The sequence below is a fragment of the Prosopis cineraria genome, unplaced genomic scaffold (genome assembly GCF_029017545.1).
Source record: "Prosopis cineraria cultivar Desert tree isolate PC_DT_omini unplaced genomic scaffold, ASM2901754v1 PC4, whole genome shotgun sequence".
NCBI classification, from domain to species: Eukaryota; Viridiplantae; Streptophyta; class Magnoliopsida; order Fabales; family Fabaceae; genus Prosopis; species Prosopis cineraria.
Genome location: NW_026555335.1, coordinates 3,935,192 through 3,954,949, shown reverse-complemented (window position 1 = coordinate 3,954,949; position 19,758 = coordinate 3,935,192). Strand labels below are relative to the sequence as shown.

General features: G+C 30.0%; 2 protein-coding genes across 2 annotated transcripts; both read right to left on the bottom strand.

Moving 5' to 3' along the window:
- Nucleotides 1-15,931: 15,931 nt before the first annotated feature.
- LOC129308360 (2-oxoglutarate-dependent dioxygenase 19-like) lies at nucleotides 15,932-16,618 on the bottom strand. Its single transcript, XM_054949442.1, has 2 exons — nucleotides 16,336-16,618; nucleotides 15,932-16,140 (listed from the first exon to the last, which is right to left on the bottom strand). The coding sequence occupies exons 1-2, from the start codon at nucleotides 16,616-16,618 to the stop codon at nucleotides 15,932-15,934; spliced, it is 492 nt and encodes a 163-aa protein (XP_054805417.1).
- Nucleotides 16,205-17,481, bottom strand: LOC129309995 (2-oxoglutarate-dependent dioxygenase 19-like). The gene is made up of 2 exons (XM_054951803.1): nucleotides 17,131-17,481; nucleotides 16,205-16,973 (listed from the first exon to the last, which is right to left on the bottom strand). Exons 1-2 carry the CDS (start codon nucleotides 17,401-17,403, stop codon nucleotides 16,767-16,769), a joined length of 480 nt encoding a protein of 159 aa, XP_054807778.1. The 5' UTR covers nucleotides 17,404-17,481; the 3' UTR covers nucleotides 16,205-16,766.
- Between the last annotated feature and the right edge of the window lie 2,277 nt (nucleotides 17,482-19,758).

Genomic DNA, 19,758 nt, shown 5'->3' with positions numbered 1-19,758 from the left:
AAGTTTTCAAATTTACATGTACTTAAATTTTATTGATTTTAAACAAGGATAATTTTTGAAAAAATAATTAATATCCCATTAAGAAACTTAATTATATTACAGATCACATATATCTCTTCTTTATAACACTACAAAAAACAGTGGATTATTGACAGAAAATTTCATCACTAATCAATACAAATTTCGTCGCTAAACAAGTTAACAATAAAATAAGTTCATCGGTAAAAACACCGTCACTAATTCATTAGTGACAGATTAAATTCTATCACTAGCTAGTAATGGAATTGCAATTCAAATTAATGATGGAATTAGTGATAGAAAATTTTCTTCCCTAAATAAGAATAAGCTATTACAATTTTGTGAGATAAAAATCACCATTGTCATGTCACCCAATAGGCCAATACTACCTCATCGCTATATCATTGCCACCTCATCATCCCTCACCGCACGTCCCACCACATCACCACGATCCTACTATATTATCTCCACGTCATATATTAACTTTAAATAATTTCAAATATACCTTGACTAAGTTGAAACCCACAACTTCATAATTTTGTGAGCCTTTGCATTCAATCTTATTACTAATTGAGCTGAAGAAGATCTTTAATTTTTAATTGATAAATTAAATATATAATATATAATCACCCATATATATATATATATATATATCAATAAATATATACTTTAAATATATTTATTTTATTTAACATTATTTTAGATAAAATAAATTAATTTTTATTTAATACTTATTTTATATTATATTATAATTTTAAAAAAATTGATAGAAAATTTAATATTATAATGGACAAATACTTTATTATCACTATATATCATATTATAATTTTTATAATATATAATATTTATATTTTTAAAATATTTTTATTTTTAAATAACAACAATTAGGTATGTTACTATGTTATAAAAAATAATTAAAGAAGTAATTTAAATTATTATAATTATTATTAATATCTAAGTAATTTAAAATAATAAATTATAATTATTAAATTATTTATTTATTGCATAGTAATAAAATATTAAATAAATTTTATACAAATATATATTTTAAATCATATAATAAAATTTAAAATAATTTGCAATGTAATTAGCGATGGAATTATCATAGAAAGGTTGATGATAGAATTTTCCATCTCAAATGCTATCACAAAATGAGAATAACGTATCCTGAAAATTAGCGACAAGCATTTCTATTAAAAAATTTCATTACTAAATTATTTCCAACAGTTTAATGACAAAATAGTGACAGAATTTTTAGCAATGGAACTTTTCGTTGCTAAATGCCATTGGCAAAATTATTTTTTGATAAAACAGCGACTAATTTTTTAACGATAAAATATTCTATTGCTAAATGCCATCAGTAAATTATTGTTGGAATTAGTGACGAATTTGTGATAGATTACCGACAAAAATTTATTCTGTCGCTAAGTTGCTATTTTTTTGTAGTGTTTTTTTATTAGTGGGAAAAACAAAACACAAACTAATTAGGAACAAGACACACACAAGGACATTATGTCCCAACAGACCTACTCCAATGTGTCCCAACTGCCAACACACTTCCTCCAATATGCTATTTGGAGGTGCAAAAAGGAAATGCAAATCAGCGGGCATGCTCATAGCTTTAGCAAGTAGATTAGCTACTATATTCCCCACACAATCACACAAGCAAACCTCCGCTCTCCAATCAAGTAGAAGCATACACTGGATCTCCTTAAAGATCATGAAATATGGAGGATCGGATGCCTCCCCCATATGCACAAGTTGGACAACCTCTGCATGGTCACATTCAAAGATAATGTCCTTCCAAACACAGTCCCACACTAACCAAAGACCCTAGAGCACACACCACACCTCAGTAGTAACACTACTGCCAACATCTACTCTAAAAGAAATCCCTTCATTACCACCCCTCGATCATTCCATGTAGCACTACCACACACCCCTCTCCTTGACACATCATGAAAAGCCCCATCGACATTGATCTTCATCACCCCAATAGTAGGCAGATTAGAGTGTGCCCAAGCAAGATATGCACGAGCACAACTCCATAAACTTCATTTGGTGCTAGTCTCTTTTGTGAAAATACACCCTCATTTCATGCCAACCACACAAAATGACAAAATATAGTGAACTACAATATCTACTCAAGCCCTTTTATTGTTTGAGTCAAACCCAAGGTTCATCGAATCCAACCACGTACTTTTGAAATCCTGAAAAACTACTCAACAATTGAAATTGAAACAAATCATAACCAGCATCCTCAGGCATATATGTGCAATCTCTAGGAGCATGCATGCCATGCTCTTGACTATACTTGCACATGTCACAAGTAGCGAATGATAATAAACCATGTTGTACTCTCTCCAACCTCATCAAGAGTTTACCAATTGCACAGAGTCACATGAACATCTTGAGCATCTGTGGCACATGTAACTTCCCAATAGACCTCCACAAACGTCTAGCCCCATTCTCAATCATGTTCTGTTTAGCAGATTTCACAATAAAAGCATTGTTTGTAGACCATCTCCATTTCATGCCAACCACACAAAATGACAAAATATAGTGAACTACAATATCTACTCAAGCCCTTTTATTGTTTGAGTCAAACCCAAGGTTCATCGAATCCAACCACGTACTTTTGAAATCCTGAAAAACTACTCAACAATTGAAATTGAAACAAATCATAACCAGCATCCTCAGGCATATATGTGCAATCTCTAGGAGCATGCATGCCATGCTCTTGACTATACTTGCACATGTCACAAGTAGCGAATGATAATAAACCATGTTGTACTCTCTCCAACCTCATCAAGAGTTTACCAATTGCACAGAGTCACATGAACATCTTGAGCATCTGTGGCACATGTAACTTCCCAATAGACCTCCACAAACGTCTAGCCCCATTCTCAATCATGTTCTGTTTAGCAGATTTCACAATAAAAGCATTGTTTGTAGACCATCTCCATTATCTGTAGCCTACAATCAAGCTAAAATTTGAACCCAACCAATTGCGTCTGAACTATGGTCCCGTAAAAATGAGCAAACTTTCACGACCACTCCCCTCCAAAACTCCCCTCCAACTAATTCTAAAAAAAATTTAATATTTCAATTTTCAAGAAGATTCTTTCCACGCATTAAATTACTTTTTTTTAGTAGGAACAAATTGAAAAGTAATTTATTTTTAAAATAATGTTATTGTTCTAATTAACTCACTTAAATTTTGATGAGTCAATTAGAATTGGTGTATAAAAAGAAAAGAGGGTTACTCCATTAACAAATTATGGCAGCCCCACATGTTCAATGATTGGCGGTTGCTGAAGCTTTCAGGATGATTTGTTAGTTTGACGCATTAACTTCCTTATTCCCTGGTAAGTGGTAACAACTCCATATTAACCCTCTCTCCCGCTTTCCCCTTTACAGCCTTTTCTTTATGTACCCCTCCCATGACCACGTCATGTGCATGTCTCGCAAGAATTCAAATCCTCATCATACATATCAACCATATTTTTAAATTATTACTATTTAGCAGTCCACTTTTTTTTTTTTTTGCGTCAATGCCTCTTACGTGAACGACCCGACCTTAGCAAATCAAACATTTCAATCAATTGAAGCCACCGCCATAAAAATAATATAAAAACAAGAATAAGAAGAATTACAGGCGCACATATGAAAGTAGAGGTCAAGTTTTAGGAGCAACCAGAATAACAAGTTACCTAAAAATTTTGACAATCATGTTCATGTGTGTTTTATTTTCTAGGGGCTGTTTGAGGCCTGAGGAAAGCAACGAAATTTCAATCAAGGTGACTTTAATAAATTAAATGAAACCCCAGGTTAATTAATAAATGTAATAGATGAGGAATATATAGAAGCAGCAGGGAGGACTGGGTGGCCCACAAAACTCAAAAAAGGCATGAGGGCATTAATGTCAATGTGAGCCTTGAAATGCACGCTACTAGAACCGGAGAGAATATATGCGCCTCGATTGCTTGCTCGCACTTTTTACTCGATGCCATGTTTTTGCATGATATCACATGATGTTCATCCAAGATCTTGTTTTTACTTTTTTTTTTTAAGTTATATTTTCAACCTTTGCAAAAAGAAAAAAAGTGAGAAAAACATGTATAACTAACTGATTTGGATTAGAAGAAGACCCATGACTCTGGGCTTTGCCCGCTCACTGACTAACTGCCTCCTCCCATGCCTTGAGTGTCGGTTTAAATATTTTAAAATTGATAATTCACGAGCCTCGTAAAAAATATCTTTTTAAAAAATAACAAGATTTTGTATTTTATAAAAATAATAAAATAAGGGAAAATATTAAAAATAAGAAACTTCACACAAATTTTATGAATCTCAGCTTTAAAACATTTAAATTCCAGAATATTCTCCTCTCTCCCCCTCCAAAATAGCCACTTCCCTTCTTTCTCAAGATTACTTCACACGCAGCAATGCAGTATCGTAAAATCCTCATCCCTTATCAACATGGTCGAACTTTGAACACCTATTCCGCGCCAATTTGGTTCTTCTTCTTCTTCTTCTTCTTCTCCATTTGTTTTTGGTTTTACTTTCTTTGTCAACAACCACCTTGGTTTCCATACCAATGTTTAGTTGTGTGTGTGTGAAATTAGATCGTCTCTTTCTTAAAAGTCTATTTTTATACCATATTAATTAACTAACTTAGTTTAGGAAGACTTTCCATATTTCATTTTGATTAAATGAAATCTGAAAAAAATATAAAATTTTAATTTCTATAATAACTAATTATCCTAATCTATATAAAGTAGTTAACAAGTCCTTGTGCTTAAAAAAATGGGGGAGTGTGTGTTCATATGTGTGTGTGTGTTAAAGTGCCTACCACGTGGGATAGGGATGTGGTTTCTTGAGGATATGTATCTAGTAGCTGAATTTAAAATCCTTGTATTTATTTCTAAAATTTAAGATTTGATTTCTTTACATTTTCTCTTCACTTCCTATATCAGTCATTGGATTTATTTTTGAATGGTTAAAATTAATGTTTACCCGTGGCAATTGTTGTGATCTACTTAAGGTTTCTCCGCTCACACACGCACTTCGCCCTGGAGGCCTTGGTGATAACGTCGTCCGAAACACGTTAAACCCGTTGGAATTAGTAGTAGAAAAGATGTGAGGGGGGAAGAAAAGAAAAGATAGATAATAAAAATAAGCTTTTTTATACACAATTTCATTTTCCCGCAATATCATTGTTTGTTAAAATTTGTAATCATCAACATCAACTTGAAAGAAAATAGGATACACATAATCTCTGTCTCTGGAATTGGAATAATTAATGGTTTGAGTACGTAAAAAACAAAAAAAACAAAAAGTGTAAGGTTAATGTACCATGTAAATTGTAAAGTTACTTAAACATATACTCCCTTCGTTAAAAAATATAAGATATTTTTTGATCGAATCTTACCTCTCAATAAAATAATTACTTACTTTTAAACTAACTCTATCTTTTCATATTCATTCTCATTGAACACCCTACAATAAATATAAAGTTATTATTAATAGAGGTACTTTTGAAAAAAAATAATAATTATCTTTTAAAAAATTAAAAATATTTTATATTTTTAAATAAAGAAAGTATTTAAAAAAATGCAAAAATAAACAAATTAACTCAGTTTTTTATTTGATTGGTATTTGAGTAAATATTTTCAAAAAAGGAAAAAGTAACATAGCAGATGTTTTATGCGCAAGCGCATCATTGCAGGGAGGTTGACCCAAAAAGCAGCCTGTAACTTTATCAAGAAATGAATTCCAATATATTTTCTGGCAAACAAAGAAGAAGAAGAATTCATGTGTATTTTGCTTTTGACAGAGGGTCAAGCGCTCCAGGGTGGCCTCCTAAAGAGGCAAAGGAAGAATGACAAAGAGTTCTTGAGGCAATCAATTAATTTAAATTAAATTTTAATTAAAGGTTAAATTTTAAGAATTTACAAGTTTAATTTTTAATTTTATTCATTATTCGACCATATTAAAATTTAAAAAATAATTTATAAATACATCACAATAAAATTATAAAATTGATAAACAAATTTGTAAATTTTTAAAATTTGATACTTAAAATTTAATTTGAATTAATTAATCATCTTGGGACTTATCTATCATAATTCTAAAGGAAAATCTATACTCCTTCAATTAAAAAATATAAAGTATTTTTAATCAAATTTTATATTCTAAGTAGTTACTTATCTTTAAATTAATATCATTATTTCATATTTATCTTTATTTAAATATTTTATTTTAAAATAAATATAAAGTAATTTATTTATTAGGAGTACTTTTAAAAATAATAATTATTATATCTTAAAATAATAACAATATTTTTATATTTTTTAATATTTAATTTTTTAAAAATATTTGTTATTTTTGAATGCAGAGAATAGAATAATAAAATAAAGATTCTTTTTATTATGGCGGGTTAAAGTAGTGAGTGTGTCAGTAAAATAAAGAGGGTCAAGGAATAAGAAGGCAGTCAACTAGAGAGTACACCCTTTTTTTATGTTTATTTTTTTGGAACAACAAAGCCATGAACAGAGCCGTGCAAAAGGATAGGATAAATTAAATCATACGTCAAAGAGCAAATGATCCCTACCCATATACCTTAAAGTCCGATTATTAATAATCCTAATGATAAATCTATTTGGATTTAGTTGATGAACAAGCCAATTAATACATGCATTTGTTTCTATGAATAATAAGACTCTTGATCCCACGAATAGCATTGATAAGGAACCTTTTAGTTGAAACAATCAACTAAATCGAGCAACCATCTTTCAAATTTTTTTGGCCATTAATAAAAGTGACTTTGTTTGGGCAAAAAAAAAACAAAGAAAAGAAAAGAAAAGAAGTGTCTGTACGATTCATACATGCATTGATCTGTATTTCTAAGCGATCATGGTCTATACAATAACAAAAAGAAACATAGAGTACTCTTGTCATTCCGTGGACTTTTTGTTTTGCGTGAATCATCTTAGATTAGTTAGTTATACGAGATTGCTATACTCCGGAATTTTTTTTCTTTTTGCCAAAGGTTCCTCCGGGACCAATAATGGATCATCAGAACTTTATTTGTTTTTGACTTTTTTCCCGCCTAAATCAGGATTGCTTCACATCAATATATATAACATTCAACTTGATGCATGACATATAAAATTTAACCAGTTATATGATTTATAATAATTTATAAATGTGACTCACTTTAACCTTAAGAACACAACAACCCATATCCAATTGTGTATGTGGTGCGTGTGGAGGTATGCACACAGATTCATTTTTAGATTCATCCTAAGTAGAGTAAGGTTATATATGTTGAAACAGGAAAATGATTATTGTTTATAGAATATTAGTTTTTCCAAAGCACCTAATGACCTTAATGAATGTATCAATTATTATATTGAATCTGTTTCAAGATCGGACGGGGGGATCTGATCTGAATGATGTGGATGAATGTATATATATCTCCTGAATTTAATTATGAGCTATTAAAAGAAGTGTGGAAGGAGGCAGTGAAAGCAGTTATGTTTGAATATAGGTAGGAGGCAACAAAGCTCCACTGGAATTTTCTACGAAAAATGTTGGGATGCCATGGGTATGCCCAGATTGAGCCAAGAAAGTTATTTGGATTTACCTTTTTGTTTGTTATGTATATACGTGCAAGTGGATGATCATTAATGATCATCGTCCTTGTTTATTCATAACAATTCTGGAATTTCAGATTTGACACTTGATCCATCAAAACATGAATCCACGTCAATCGTCTGAAGTCATTTTCAAGCCTTGAGTGTATCCTTCTCACCCAACGTCTTTACATTTGGTTTTTGAATCATTTATTCATTCTCACTTTGCATGAATCATTAATATCCAGACATCAATTAAAATGTTTTTTTTACATATTTTGTTATTTAATGAATACAAAATATTTTAATTTATCAATTTAAGTTCATTATTTTTTTTACTAATGAATAAAAAATATATTACATGATTAGTGGATTACGATAAAATAAATCGAGTGGTTACGAGCCAATTAATGCATAAACATATGGATGACGGTATTATATATATATATATATATATATATTGATTACTCATAGGGATTGAGCTTTTTAAAGTAGACATTCATAATGTTTTCTAATCTCTTTGTAATATGCATTACTTAATAGCTAAGGACATGCACTTGCCTCTAGAGTGAAATTGGATACTTTGAGACAAAATCCGATGGATTAAGCTTTTAGAGAAAAATTTCACAGTTTTTTCTTACATTTATGCACGTACGGAATTTTTTCATCGTGACCTAAGATATTGTGTGTGTGTGTGTGTGTGTGTGTGTGTGTGTTGTCAGTAAAGTGAAATTAGATGGAGGGCCGGAAACGAAAAATTAAAGGGATTAAAAGAGAAAAAAATTAAATATGGGTAAATAATTGTTTGAGTATTTATTGTCAAATTTTTAAATAAAACCACAACATGTAAATAGTTTATACAATTACTAATAAAATAGAGTCTCTCTCTCTTGCTTTGAGAAAATCGTGCTAGCTACTCTCGTGTCGTTGTTCCTTCTGTTCGAAATTCAATATATTTGCAGGGTAATTAATTACATTGTAGCTATCATTCTTGGGCTCTTTAATTAATTATAAGTGATTAATTAGATGTGCTATTGACGCAGGCACACGTCCCATCGTGCTATTACCATACAAAGATAAACCAAATTGCAATTGAAAAAGACTTTTATTCGCCCAAAAGTAAATATAGATATACATGCGCAGCCGATATATGCTAGTAATTGTCAACTCGTAGACTGCAATGAAATAGTATTACGAATGAATAATGATAATTACTTTAACAGCGCATTAACGCACCTCGTATCGTAAGATAAGTCATGTCGAGGTTCTTGTGAACAATTCCCAACTCAAATAACACAACTCGCAAACGCGCACATGTACAAATGCACTTTTTTTTTGTTCTTATGATAAAACATTTTTAATTATTTTATACATATTAAAAAATTATTTTTTTAACTATAAAAAATTGATATGTACTTTTATTTTTATCTTTAATTTTAAATAATAATATAACTACATTAAATATTTTTATGTTAATAAAAAGGAGTAAAATTAAAAAAATATTTTAATTAATTATTACAAGATGTCTTATATTTTAAATTAAAAATTATTTTTAAAAAATATTTTATAAATAGGATCAGATGAAATATTTGCCTATCTATGTACGTGTAACGGTGTATAGATATAACTAATAAATAAATTAAAAGTGGTGTAGATATTAGAAATAAAAAGGCCGACAAGAATAGACTTGAGAATTGAGATGGATCCATATGAGAGATTTCAGGGGCAGAGAAATTAAATGGAAGACCACTTTTTTCTGCGTATAGTGTACACTGTACAGAGGGAAACAATTCACAGAGCAAATACCTAAAGTTGACCCAAATTGCTCCCAACCACAGCCATTTCATGCACATGGGATGAGAATGAAGTTTATCAACCTCCCATCCTTGTATTCAAACTAATAATCAACATCTTCATCTTGCCTAATCCATTTATCTTTCTCAATAAATATCCCCAACTTAATATGAACAAGACACTTAACCAAGTGCGTATATATATTATGGCGTGGATGTATATATATGAATGGATTATATTGAAGAGTGGGAATTAATAAAAAAAAGTGGGGGGTCCAAATTATGGGAAAGAGGATGCATGTGATGACCATGTGCATGGGGGTGACAACCTCATCACCAAATTAGGTACCACCTATTGCGTTGTTTCTTGCCCAATCTGTGTTTTTTTATCCCTTGTGCTCATCCTGTACACCGAGCCCTCGTGCAAGATTGCGTCATCAATGATAGCATCTGCTTCTGATCTTTTGAGTTAGGTTTTACCTTTTAATTATGTAATTTTTTATATTAATTACTTCTCATCAGTAGAGTACATTCACGTTGTGCAATTCATAGAATATAATTGACCATATTTAATGAGATAATAGTTGTTGAATGAGATAATAGTTGTTGTTATTTTAATTACTTCTACGCCTAATTTCATTTTTTTTTCACTTCCCTAGTTGTCACAAATTTTTTGGAACGGATTCACAACTTTTTCATGCAAAAATAATTTGCAATAGATTTTACCGGAGGGTGTAATGAATTGTATTGCGTTATATCAGCTATTGAAATTACTCTGGCTCACTACAAAAAAAAAAAAAAAGCATTGTTTGCAGACGCAGGATAATCTATCTTTAACTATTGAAAAATTTGTCTCTAAAAGAATAGAGATGAACTTAGAAATGAATATAGTGATGTCTTAAAAAGAGACATTGTTAAATAATTAAAGATGAATTTTTTTTCATATCTAATTTTCATGAAAAATTCAATGTTATAAAATACTCTAAAAATTATATAAAATAATAGAGACAGAATAAACTAGCCTCTAAATCCATCTCTAAAAAATAAAAACTAAATTTCTTATGTCTCTACTGCCATGTCAGTACCACGTCGCTTGACACCTCATCAGCCATGTGTGTATCTACATGTGCCAACTCACCTGCCCAGATATGGGTCAACCAATGCCACATCACACATCATGTTGCCACCACCCACCACATTATATATTTGTTACAAAATATGCCTAGGTCAAGATTTGATCTCTTGACCTCTTACTTTTCAAGTCTTAAATCCTCATTTTTTGCCAGTTCAAATCTGTAGTTATTATACACAAAATTAAATATATGTCACTAAACTACATATACATATATAAAATATTATATTATTAAAAAGATATTCATATTTTATTTTATTTTTAATTATTAATATGATAAAATTATTTATATGACCATTTATATTATACCTTTAGTAAATATTATTTTGATTAGAAAATGAACTTAAAACTAAACAAATTTTTAATATAAAAATATTATTTTTAAATAAAAATAATTAAGTATATAATTTATTAAAAAATAGTATTACTTTAGTTCATATTAAATATTTTTTACTTTTATCTTCTCCATATTATTTTCAAAAACTAGTAAATAAATAATTAAATTTTTATATTCTCTCAAAATGGTTAAATGTTTCAAATTCTTTTCTTAAACATGAATTTTATTGACAATTTTTCAATTATTTTTAAAATTATTTTAATAAAAAATAATTATGATTACATAAATTTTTTTGTTAATTATAATTTTGAATATTTTTTATTCTTTAATAAATAATAATAAAATTTAAAATTCAAATATTTAAATTAAATATATTTATATAATTCTTTATTTTTTTAAAAATATATTTTTCTTCATATTTATTTAATATGGAACAAATTTAAAATTTAAAATCTTATAAATATGTTTTATATATATATATATATATTAATTCCATCTCTAATACTTTTATTTCAATTGTTTCTAATTCCATCCCTAAATTAATAAAAATAAAATTATGAAATTTTAGAGAAATATAGAGAGAGAATTAGAGATGCTTAAATTTTTGTCTCTAAATTCATAAAAAAAATTGTCTCAAATTCAATCTCTAAATAAAAACAACGTAAAATCAATACTAGAGATGGATTTGGAGATGGTTAATTTAAATTTTTGTCTCTAAATTCATAAAAAAAATTTATCTCAAATTCAATCTCTAAATTAAAAACAACGTAAAATCAATATTAGAGATGGATTTGGAGATGGTTAGTTAGAGAAGAAACTTTTTCATCTCTAAACCTGTCTCTAACATTTTAATTTTTTAAAAATTAAATTTTTAATAAATAATGATAGAAGTCAAGACGGATTTTGCGAATTTTTTTAAGATATATATAAGTTATCTTTAAATATATTTCTATATTTTAAAGTATTTTTATAAATTAAATCTATCTCTAAAAATATAATTAGTCCTTATTTTCTTCTCTATTAAAGGCGGTAATTATGTTGTTTTTAATTTTCATCTCTATTTTAATAATTTTTTTGTACTGGCTTGTTGCAAACTCTATATTTAATTCGGTTCTGCTAATTGATTGTGTCATATAATAATTATATATATTGTTTGTTTAAGCAGATTTCTACTCTAGGCTTCCACAATTATCCAATTTGCGTTAACCACACTCTTGATTGTTTTTAACTTATCCTCGAGGAGTAATTCGCGTGTGGCTGAAAGACTTCATTTTCTATTTTTAATTTGAGCTTCAGATTCAGTCTATATAATCGATTTCTTAATTGTTTCATGCAGTCGAATGACTCGCATGTATTTACGTTTTAGGAGTCTGAACAATGCGCTTATGCGCGCGCATATATATATATATATATATATATAATGATTAAGAAAATGCCACTTTCTTTTAAAACATAATGTCGAAAACAAAAATAATCCTATTGTTTACAATTCAAGACTAATTATCTCTTTTTTAATAAAAGGATAGTTATCTTATTCACTTTTTTTTTTATCATTTTTATAGTTTAAGACTATTTTTTTCCTATGATCAACTTCTCATTTAATTTAGAACTTCCTTCAAAAAATTTATTGTGCCAGCCACAAAGGCAGCAGTCAGTTTCTTCTAATTTGGATTATATATAATATTTCTAACAACTATGAAAAGGATATATATTTGACTTTCGATGAATAATTAAAAAACACATCATAAAAGTTATTAATAAATTAAAACACACACGTACGTACGTCCTTTGCTGCCAAAAACTTTCCAAAAGAAAGTGTGGCAACATTCCTAAATCGGGCCCACATTCTGTTACTTAATACATTTTTATTTTTCTTATAAATTATTTCTATCAATATCATTAATATTAATATAAAAAAATTAAAAAATAAAAATATATAAAATTTTAAATATATTCTTATATAATAAATTTAAAAAATAATACTCCATTCGTTAAAAAATATAAAATATTTTTAATTGAATTTTATTTTTAATAAAATAATTATTTATTTTTAAATTAACCTTATTTTTTTATATTTATCTCTATTAACTACCCTACAATAAATATAAAGTCATTATTAATAGGGGTACTTTAAAAAAAAGATAATGATTATACCTCAAAAGGCTAAAAATATCTTATATTTTTTAATATCTACCTCTTCAAAAAAAGTTTTACATTTTTGAACGGGGGGAGTACTATGATACTCATTCTCTTTCTCTTTCTCGTGAAATATAATTTTAAAAATACTTTTTAAATATAATTTAAAAAATTACACTGCGACTTATAAATGAGACGAAATAAATTTTTTAAAATATAATTTATAAATAAAATTGGAGGGAGTATTTATTTTCATTTAAACATAGCATGTGATAAAGGCTGTAATTCCCAATCAAAATTTAATTTAAAATCGTAAGTTTTACGCCTCTTTATCCGAAGTTTATGGGTCATTTAACTAAATCGAACGATAACTCTGTTTCTTCGAGCACAATTAACCTTATCAATCTTCTTTTTTCAGGAAGAAGAAAGGCATTTAATTTTGTTGTTCGTACCCAACCAATATAAAAGATTGCTCATCCATTAAACTAGTCAACATAATATTAGATCAGGTTAGTTTACAAAATTACCCATTTCTTTTTTTAATAAAAAAATTAATGGGGTTTTTTAGCTTAAATACAAGAAACAATTGTACTCTTTACATTCCTTGCATTTATTTAGAATTTTCCTTTTTAATCCTCGTTAAGTTAACACGATCAACCTAGTAGTGTTAAATACTAAATAACACATAAGTTAAAAAAATTTAATACGAACACATTAAAAAAAAAGGTTAAGTGTTTATTGAGTCATTTAATTTTATAAAAATTTTTATTTTAATCTTATAATTTTATAAAATATTTTTTTAATCCTAACAAATTTTTACATTAAACTTTTAAATATTGACAAAACATTATTAAATGTTGACACATTAAATTAATTTTTTTAAAATAACAATGATAGATATAAAGAATAATAATTTGAAACTAATAATATTAAGGTTAAAGAATTAAAAAATAATTTAAAAAATTAAGAGAGTAAATTAAAATATTATATAAAATTAGAGGACTTAAAGTGTACTTTAACCTTAAGAAAATAAACCTCAAGCATATTTAGGGCATCTTAATTGTATTTCTTGATCTATATGAACCAATTATTTGTTTTGTATTAAAAAAAATTCAGGAAACATAAGTTAAGATTATCTGTTTTATTTTTTCTGCCAACTATAAGACGGTTCTAATTTGGTTGGTGGATTTAACATACTATATTTATATAATTTGTTGTGAAGAAAATAGGTGGAAAATGGGTAATAAATTAAAAGGGGAAAAAGGGCGAACAAGAAAAAGGGGGATGGGACCCATCGGGAAGGAGAAGAATAAAGAAAGGGGGAGAGGGAAGGGAGAGGCAGAATCACATGGGCACACCAACCCCCACAAGGCGCTGATTAAGGAGTCCCCCCTCTTTCTTTCATTGGCCAACAACTTTCCTATTTTTCTTTTTATTCAATTTCCTCATTCATAACTATATTTTTTAAAAATTTAGCATAAAATTATGGTGTCACGGAGTGATTGGTGGCGTCGTCGTCCCTTCCCGATGTTGCTCACATGGCTGTACGGTCAGCCAGGTCATTTGGGTCCAAGCCTACCTGCCAACTCTCTCTTTTCTCACTGACACGCAACATATAACAAGACACGTTAGTGTACATGTTTCTTCGAATTTTGTACAGTTTATGAGACTCTAATTAATTACTCTCTCTTTAGCCTGCTTAATCTTAGACGGGAATAATCATTAATGTGCAAGATCAGTGCAAACCACTTCATCATTGAAATGTTTCCAGCCAAGCTTTCTGATGCGTCACTCTAATCTTTTTTTTTTTTTTTAACTGCTGGGTGCCTTATATTACTATGTTCGGTTTGGTGACGGCATTCTCATTAAATTCAACTCGTTGGGTGCAATTCAAGCCTCAAGCCATGCTTGTTACAATATAATCATTCTCTCGTATCATGACGCTTCCAACTTCAAATTAATCATTTTAACTCAATGCTGTGGCCCAAAAAAAAACCGTCGAACTTTTGGACCAAAAGCCCAAATGTCATAAAATTCTAAATGGGCTTCTTGATGGGGAGTGCCTCTTAAGATGGAGTTTGCATTAAGCCCCAAAAATAGTTTTCCTGGGCCTCTTCCAGAGAAGGGAAGATTGTCTCTACTGAAGGTATTGGCGCAAAAAGTCCGTATTGAAATCCTCTTTCTTTGTGTCTCTCGGACTGGAATAGAAGTCTTGTTCGCGGAAACTGAAAAATCTGAACCAATAAATTTGAAATTAGAGAGAACTAGAACGTGAGTCTTTACATTATTCATAATTTGTGCATCGTATGATCTCTTAAATTTATAAAATATATAGAATATATATATATATATATATATCGAGAGAGGGATCAGTAATTCTCAAGATAATTTTGGAAAACTGATACAAATTGTTGACAAATTTAATACAACTAACTAGATTAACTATTAGCAATGTTTTTAAACTGACTCTTTTTTGGCAAAAAGAAAAACTATTAACTATATTTTTAATTCTCGTGCAGTGATTAAAAGGATCCTATACCTATATATGGGATGCGAGTGAGTACGCCGGAGAGGAAAGAAAAGTGTTGCAAACTTTGCAGCGAAAGATTCTTGAAATTTAATCCGTCTTTTTTCACCCAATCTGTACTTTAATCTTATTTACCTTATTATAGTTAATACTTTTTTTCCTTGGGTCCAAGAGATCACAGTTGTTAATGCATAGAAATTGATTAATTTCTACAAGCCCTCGTGGGTTTTAAGTGGCATGTGATAATATATGCACTGTTCCGGATCCCTTTTTCCACTGACACGTCACCATACCAATGAGAAGAACCCTCGGTTTCGAGTGTTGTAGAGTGGGTTTTAGAATCACCCATCACTCATTCTCTTGGCTTGATGGGATCTTCTGCTGAAGCTCGTAGTACTCGTTGAACTTCATCCCTCTGAACACTGCTTCTTCCGTCTTCATCAACTCTGGCATTGGTTCTACCACCTTCTCCAAATCTGGTCCATTCGCAGTCACCACAGATTTCCTCGTCTCCTTCTTGTTCACAACAGCTCTGTGCAAGACACTTTGCTTACCACCTAATTTAAACCCAAACCCCACACAAGTGTTGGATCAAAATATGACATCCACAAGACCAAACCATGCATAAATTGTCTGCACACCAGTTGCTTGTGAAAATGTTTCTTGATAAATACTGTGTTTTTGTTGTTAAGTCAACGAAAATATAACCTTTACCAGGTCAACCAAAAAAAAATGGAGTTTTTGTACATAACAAATGGCTCGGGGTGAAGATGGGGTTGGCCTCAAGTTGATCTGCAATGTTGACGAGGATGGAGTTGGGAAGGGGCTAACATTGACCCACTTGCCGTTGTGGCTGATCTGAAGGCCACTGATTTCAATCTGAACGTGGAGGACCAAGAAGCCATGATCTGAGTGAGGGTGCATGCCCAGAGCCAGTTCGGGTTGAGGGCAAGGTGGGTATAGGCTTGCAATGGACACCTGAAGACCACTGTCAAAACCAGTGGCCTCGGCTACGGCATTCGGTTCGAAACCCATGCTCCCTGATATCCCTATTAGCAGCTTCGTCGCCACATTCCTGGGCGCTCATCAGTACTCCTTCGCAACATAACTTATTAGGCGTGTGTGGACTCTGAATTTCTAGCTTTTTTACAAACCGGAAGCCTTGAGGCTTGTGGGGGAAGGCCTACTGTGGGGGGGTGATGACCTTGAGATAGTCTCTCCCATAGCGAACATCCTCGGACTTGGGGTTGAAACTGGTGCCACACCTGATGGGAGTTGACACCCCCTTGTCAACAGACTCAGCCTTGTCCTCATCAGACAAGTTATGGAATTTCCGTGCCAAGCTTAGCACATCATCTGTTAAGCTTTCTGGTATGCCATGGTTGATAACCTGCCAGATATGGAGAGAACCAGGAAAATCATTTCAATCTTCTGATATGACCATAGTACACTATAAACACTGACATCACACTACATCAAATGAGCAAGTATAATACACAGTTGAAGTAATCTAAGAAGCAAAAGTAGTTTTGAACAATTGATATTACCATGAAGAAGCCCCGTTGCTCACAGGCTTTGGGAAGGTGTTGGACACCTTGGGCATGAAGTTGAGGGTCGTCTGAAAGGAGGAGGGAGAAGTCAATGATAGGGATCTGGGCAGTGAGTTCATCTGCAACTTGCCTCTCACGAGGGTCTGCGAGGAAGTTGTAGGTGTAAGGGATGGCTGAGCGTTTAGCTGATTCAGAAAGGGACTTGATGCTACAAATATCTGTGGCCCTGATCTCTGGTGTTGCAGATGGCAAGTTCGCAACAGGATCCATGGAGAAAAGAGAAAGAATAGATGGTTCAGGAATTGAGGTTGGGTGTGACAGCTAATTAAGGGGAATGGTATGAGTATTTGTAGAAGAGATTCAGTGCTCGGCTACTTGCCAATGCAGAAACTATAGTTAATTGGGTCAGAGCTAAAATATAAAAATATCGTGTCCACTAGAAACACTATTGTCTTTTATGAATTTCTTTCCTTATCTTTTTTAATCTTTTAGGTGTTGAAACTGCGATGTCCATAAGATATATCAGAGTTAGGAAGAAAATAATTGATAGATTTGCATGTAAAATACAAGGAGAGGTGCTTCACAAAGACATCATCCCTTGCGACTAACATGCCATATGTTTCCCTTACGAAATGATGCCTTATTGGCATTTTTGCAAGTATTTCCAAATTCCAATGTTGTCGTCGCCTTCCCATCCACCTTTTACTAATATTTTATAAATTTAGGCCAATTTATTTTAACTTATTTTATGAAAAGTTACTTATTTTTCTTAAAAAAATATTTTATTGGTTTTTGTGATATTTGCTTAAATTTTTAAAAATAATCAGAATTTAAAAAAATCAGATTTCTAATTATTTTAAAAAGCTATTTTAAATATCTTTTAAAAATAATATAATACAGTAGATGAGAGAGAATGTTTTAAAGAAATGAAATACTCAAAAAATATTATAAAATTTTAAAATAATAAATTATTTTTATCAAGAAAGATATAATAAAATTTAAAAATAATCAACTATAATAACTTTTTTTTTATCGTAGTCAATCATAAAATAATGTCTTCTTTTTATAAAATCTCTACAAATTAAACATCTTTTTATAAAATCTCTAAACTACCTAAAAGTTATTTATTTTTTAATCTTAAATAAATAAGCCCTTAATTAGAAACAACTTGTTATTCGTATTTAAAATTTATACAATTCAATAAATTATTAGACCATAATACATGTGACTTAAAAAAGGTGTCTTTTTCTTTTTTCCTCTTTGGCTATAATTCACGGTTCACATGGATCTTCAAACGGTAATATAACATAACAGCATGCGTTAATTTTACTTTCATGTGTTATGTTAGCATTTTTGGACAGAAATTATATTCCAATTATATATGAAGAGACAATAGTACAGTACGATAAAATAAGAGGGCCTCGTCAAAATCCCTCTACAAAGGATGGAGGGAATAAAGAAACTTAATATATCAATATCAAAACTAAAATTTAAAGGATAGAAAAAATTTGAAAACTTTTATTTGCTACCAAACTTCATGGTTAATACATGATTTATTTATAATTCTGTAACCATAAAAAGCAACTTACAATTTACAATAATATAAAATTAAGAGTAGAATACAGGGGTTAGGAATATTCCGTTCAAGGTTCTAAAACACTTAGTTTTTTTATTTATAATTATGTTAAAAATTTTAAAATTATTGTTTTACCCTTAATTGTCTTCTCTGCCTTCCAATTTTTTTTTAAATATTCTATGATTAGTAAATTAGTGAATAGTGACATGTTGGAAAGTATTGACTTCAACATGGGGGGACAGGCAAGCTAATGTTTCAAAGGGGTCTGAATTGTTGTCCACACTCCACAGTCCACTCAGAGGGTCCAAGGCTTAAGCCCATTACCATATAAGACCACACTCATGCATCCCAGGTCCCAACCAACCGAACATGATTTGTTTGCCAAAAAGGACTGGAATTTCAATGCATCTACATCCTCAGCTGTTATCGAAGCATGAACCAACTACACTTGTCTTAATAGCTAGGGGCTTAAACAGTTTAATTTAGGATTTTATGTTTGACTTTCAAGATATGTAGCAGGGTCATTGAGCATGTAAAGTATGCCTCATCCAGTGGTACCTATAAAATCTTTTCATGGAGGGCTCCACCTAAACAAAAATTTAAATTAGTCTAAAGTAAATTGAGTGAACAATAAACCAATATATTTAAATATTTTGAGATACTGGGTGTGAAAGTAAAAAAAAAAAAAGGCATTTGCATTCGAGTGATAACCACATGTTCCTGACCTTCATCTCAATTTAAATTGATTCTTGACATTGATTTAAATTAATTTTCAAATATTTTTAATATTATATTTGTTAATCTAAAAATTAGAAACAAATTTAAAAATTTTAATAAATATGTTCATGATCAATATAGCCAGAACAGATTTAGTCTAACAATTCAACTTAATATTAAAATTTTTTATAATTTTATAATTTAATTTTTCAAATAGATCCTGAACGGTTTAAATATAATTTAAATAACTTGATTTGATATTAAAAATTATAAATTTATAAATTAATCATTTAAATATACTTTAAATAATATATATTTAATATTAATTTTTT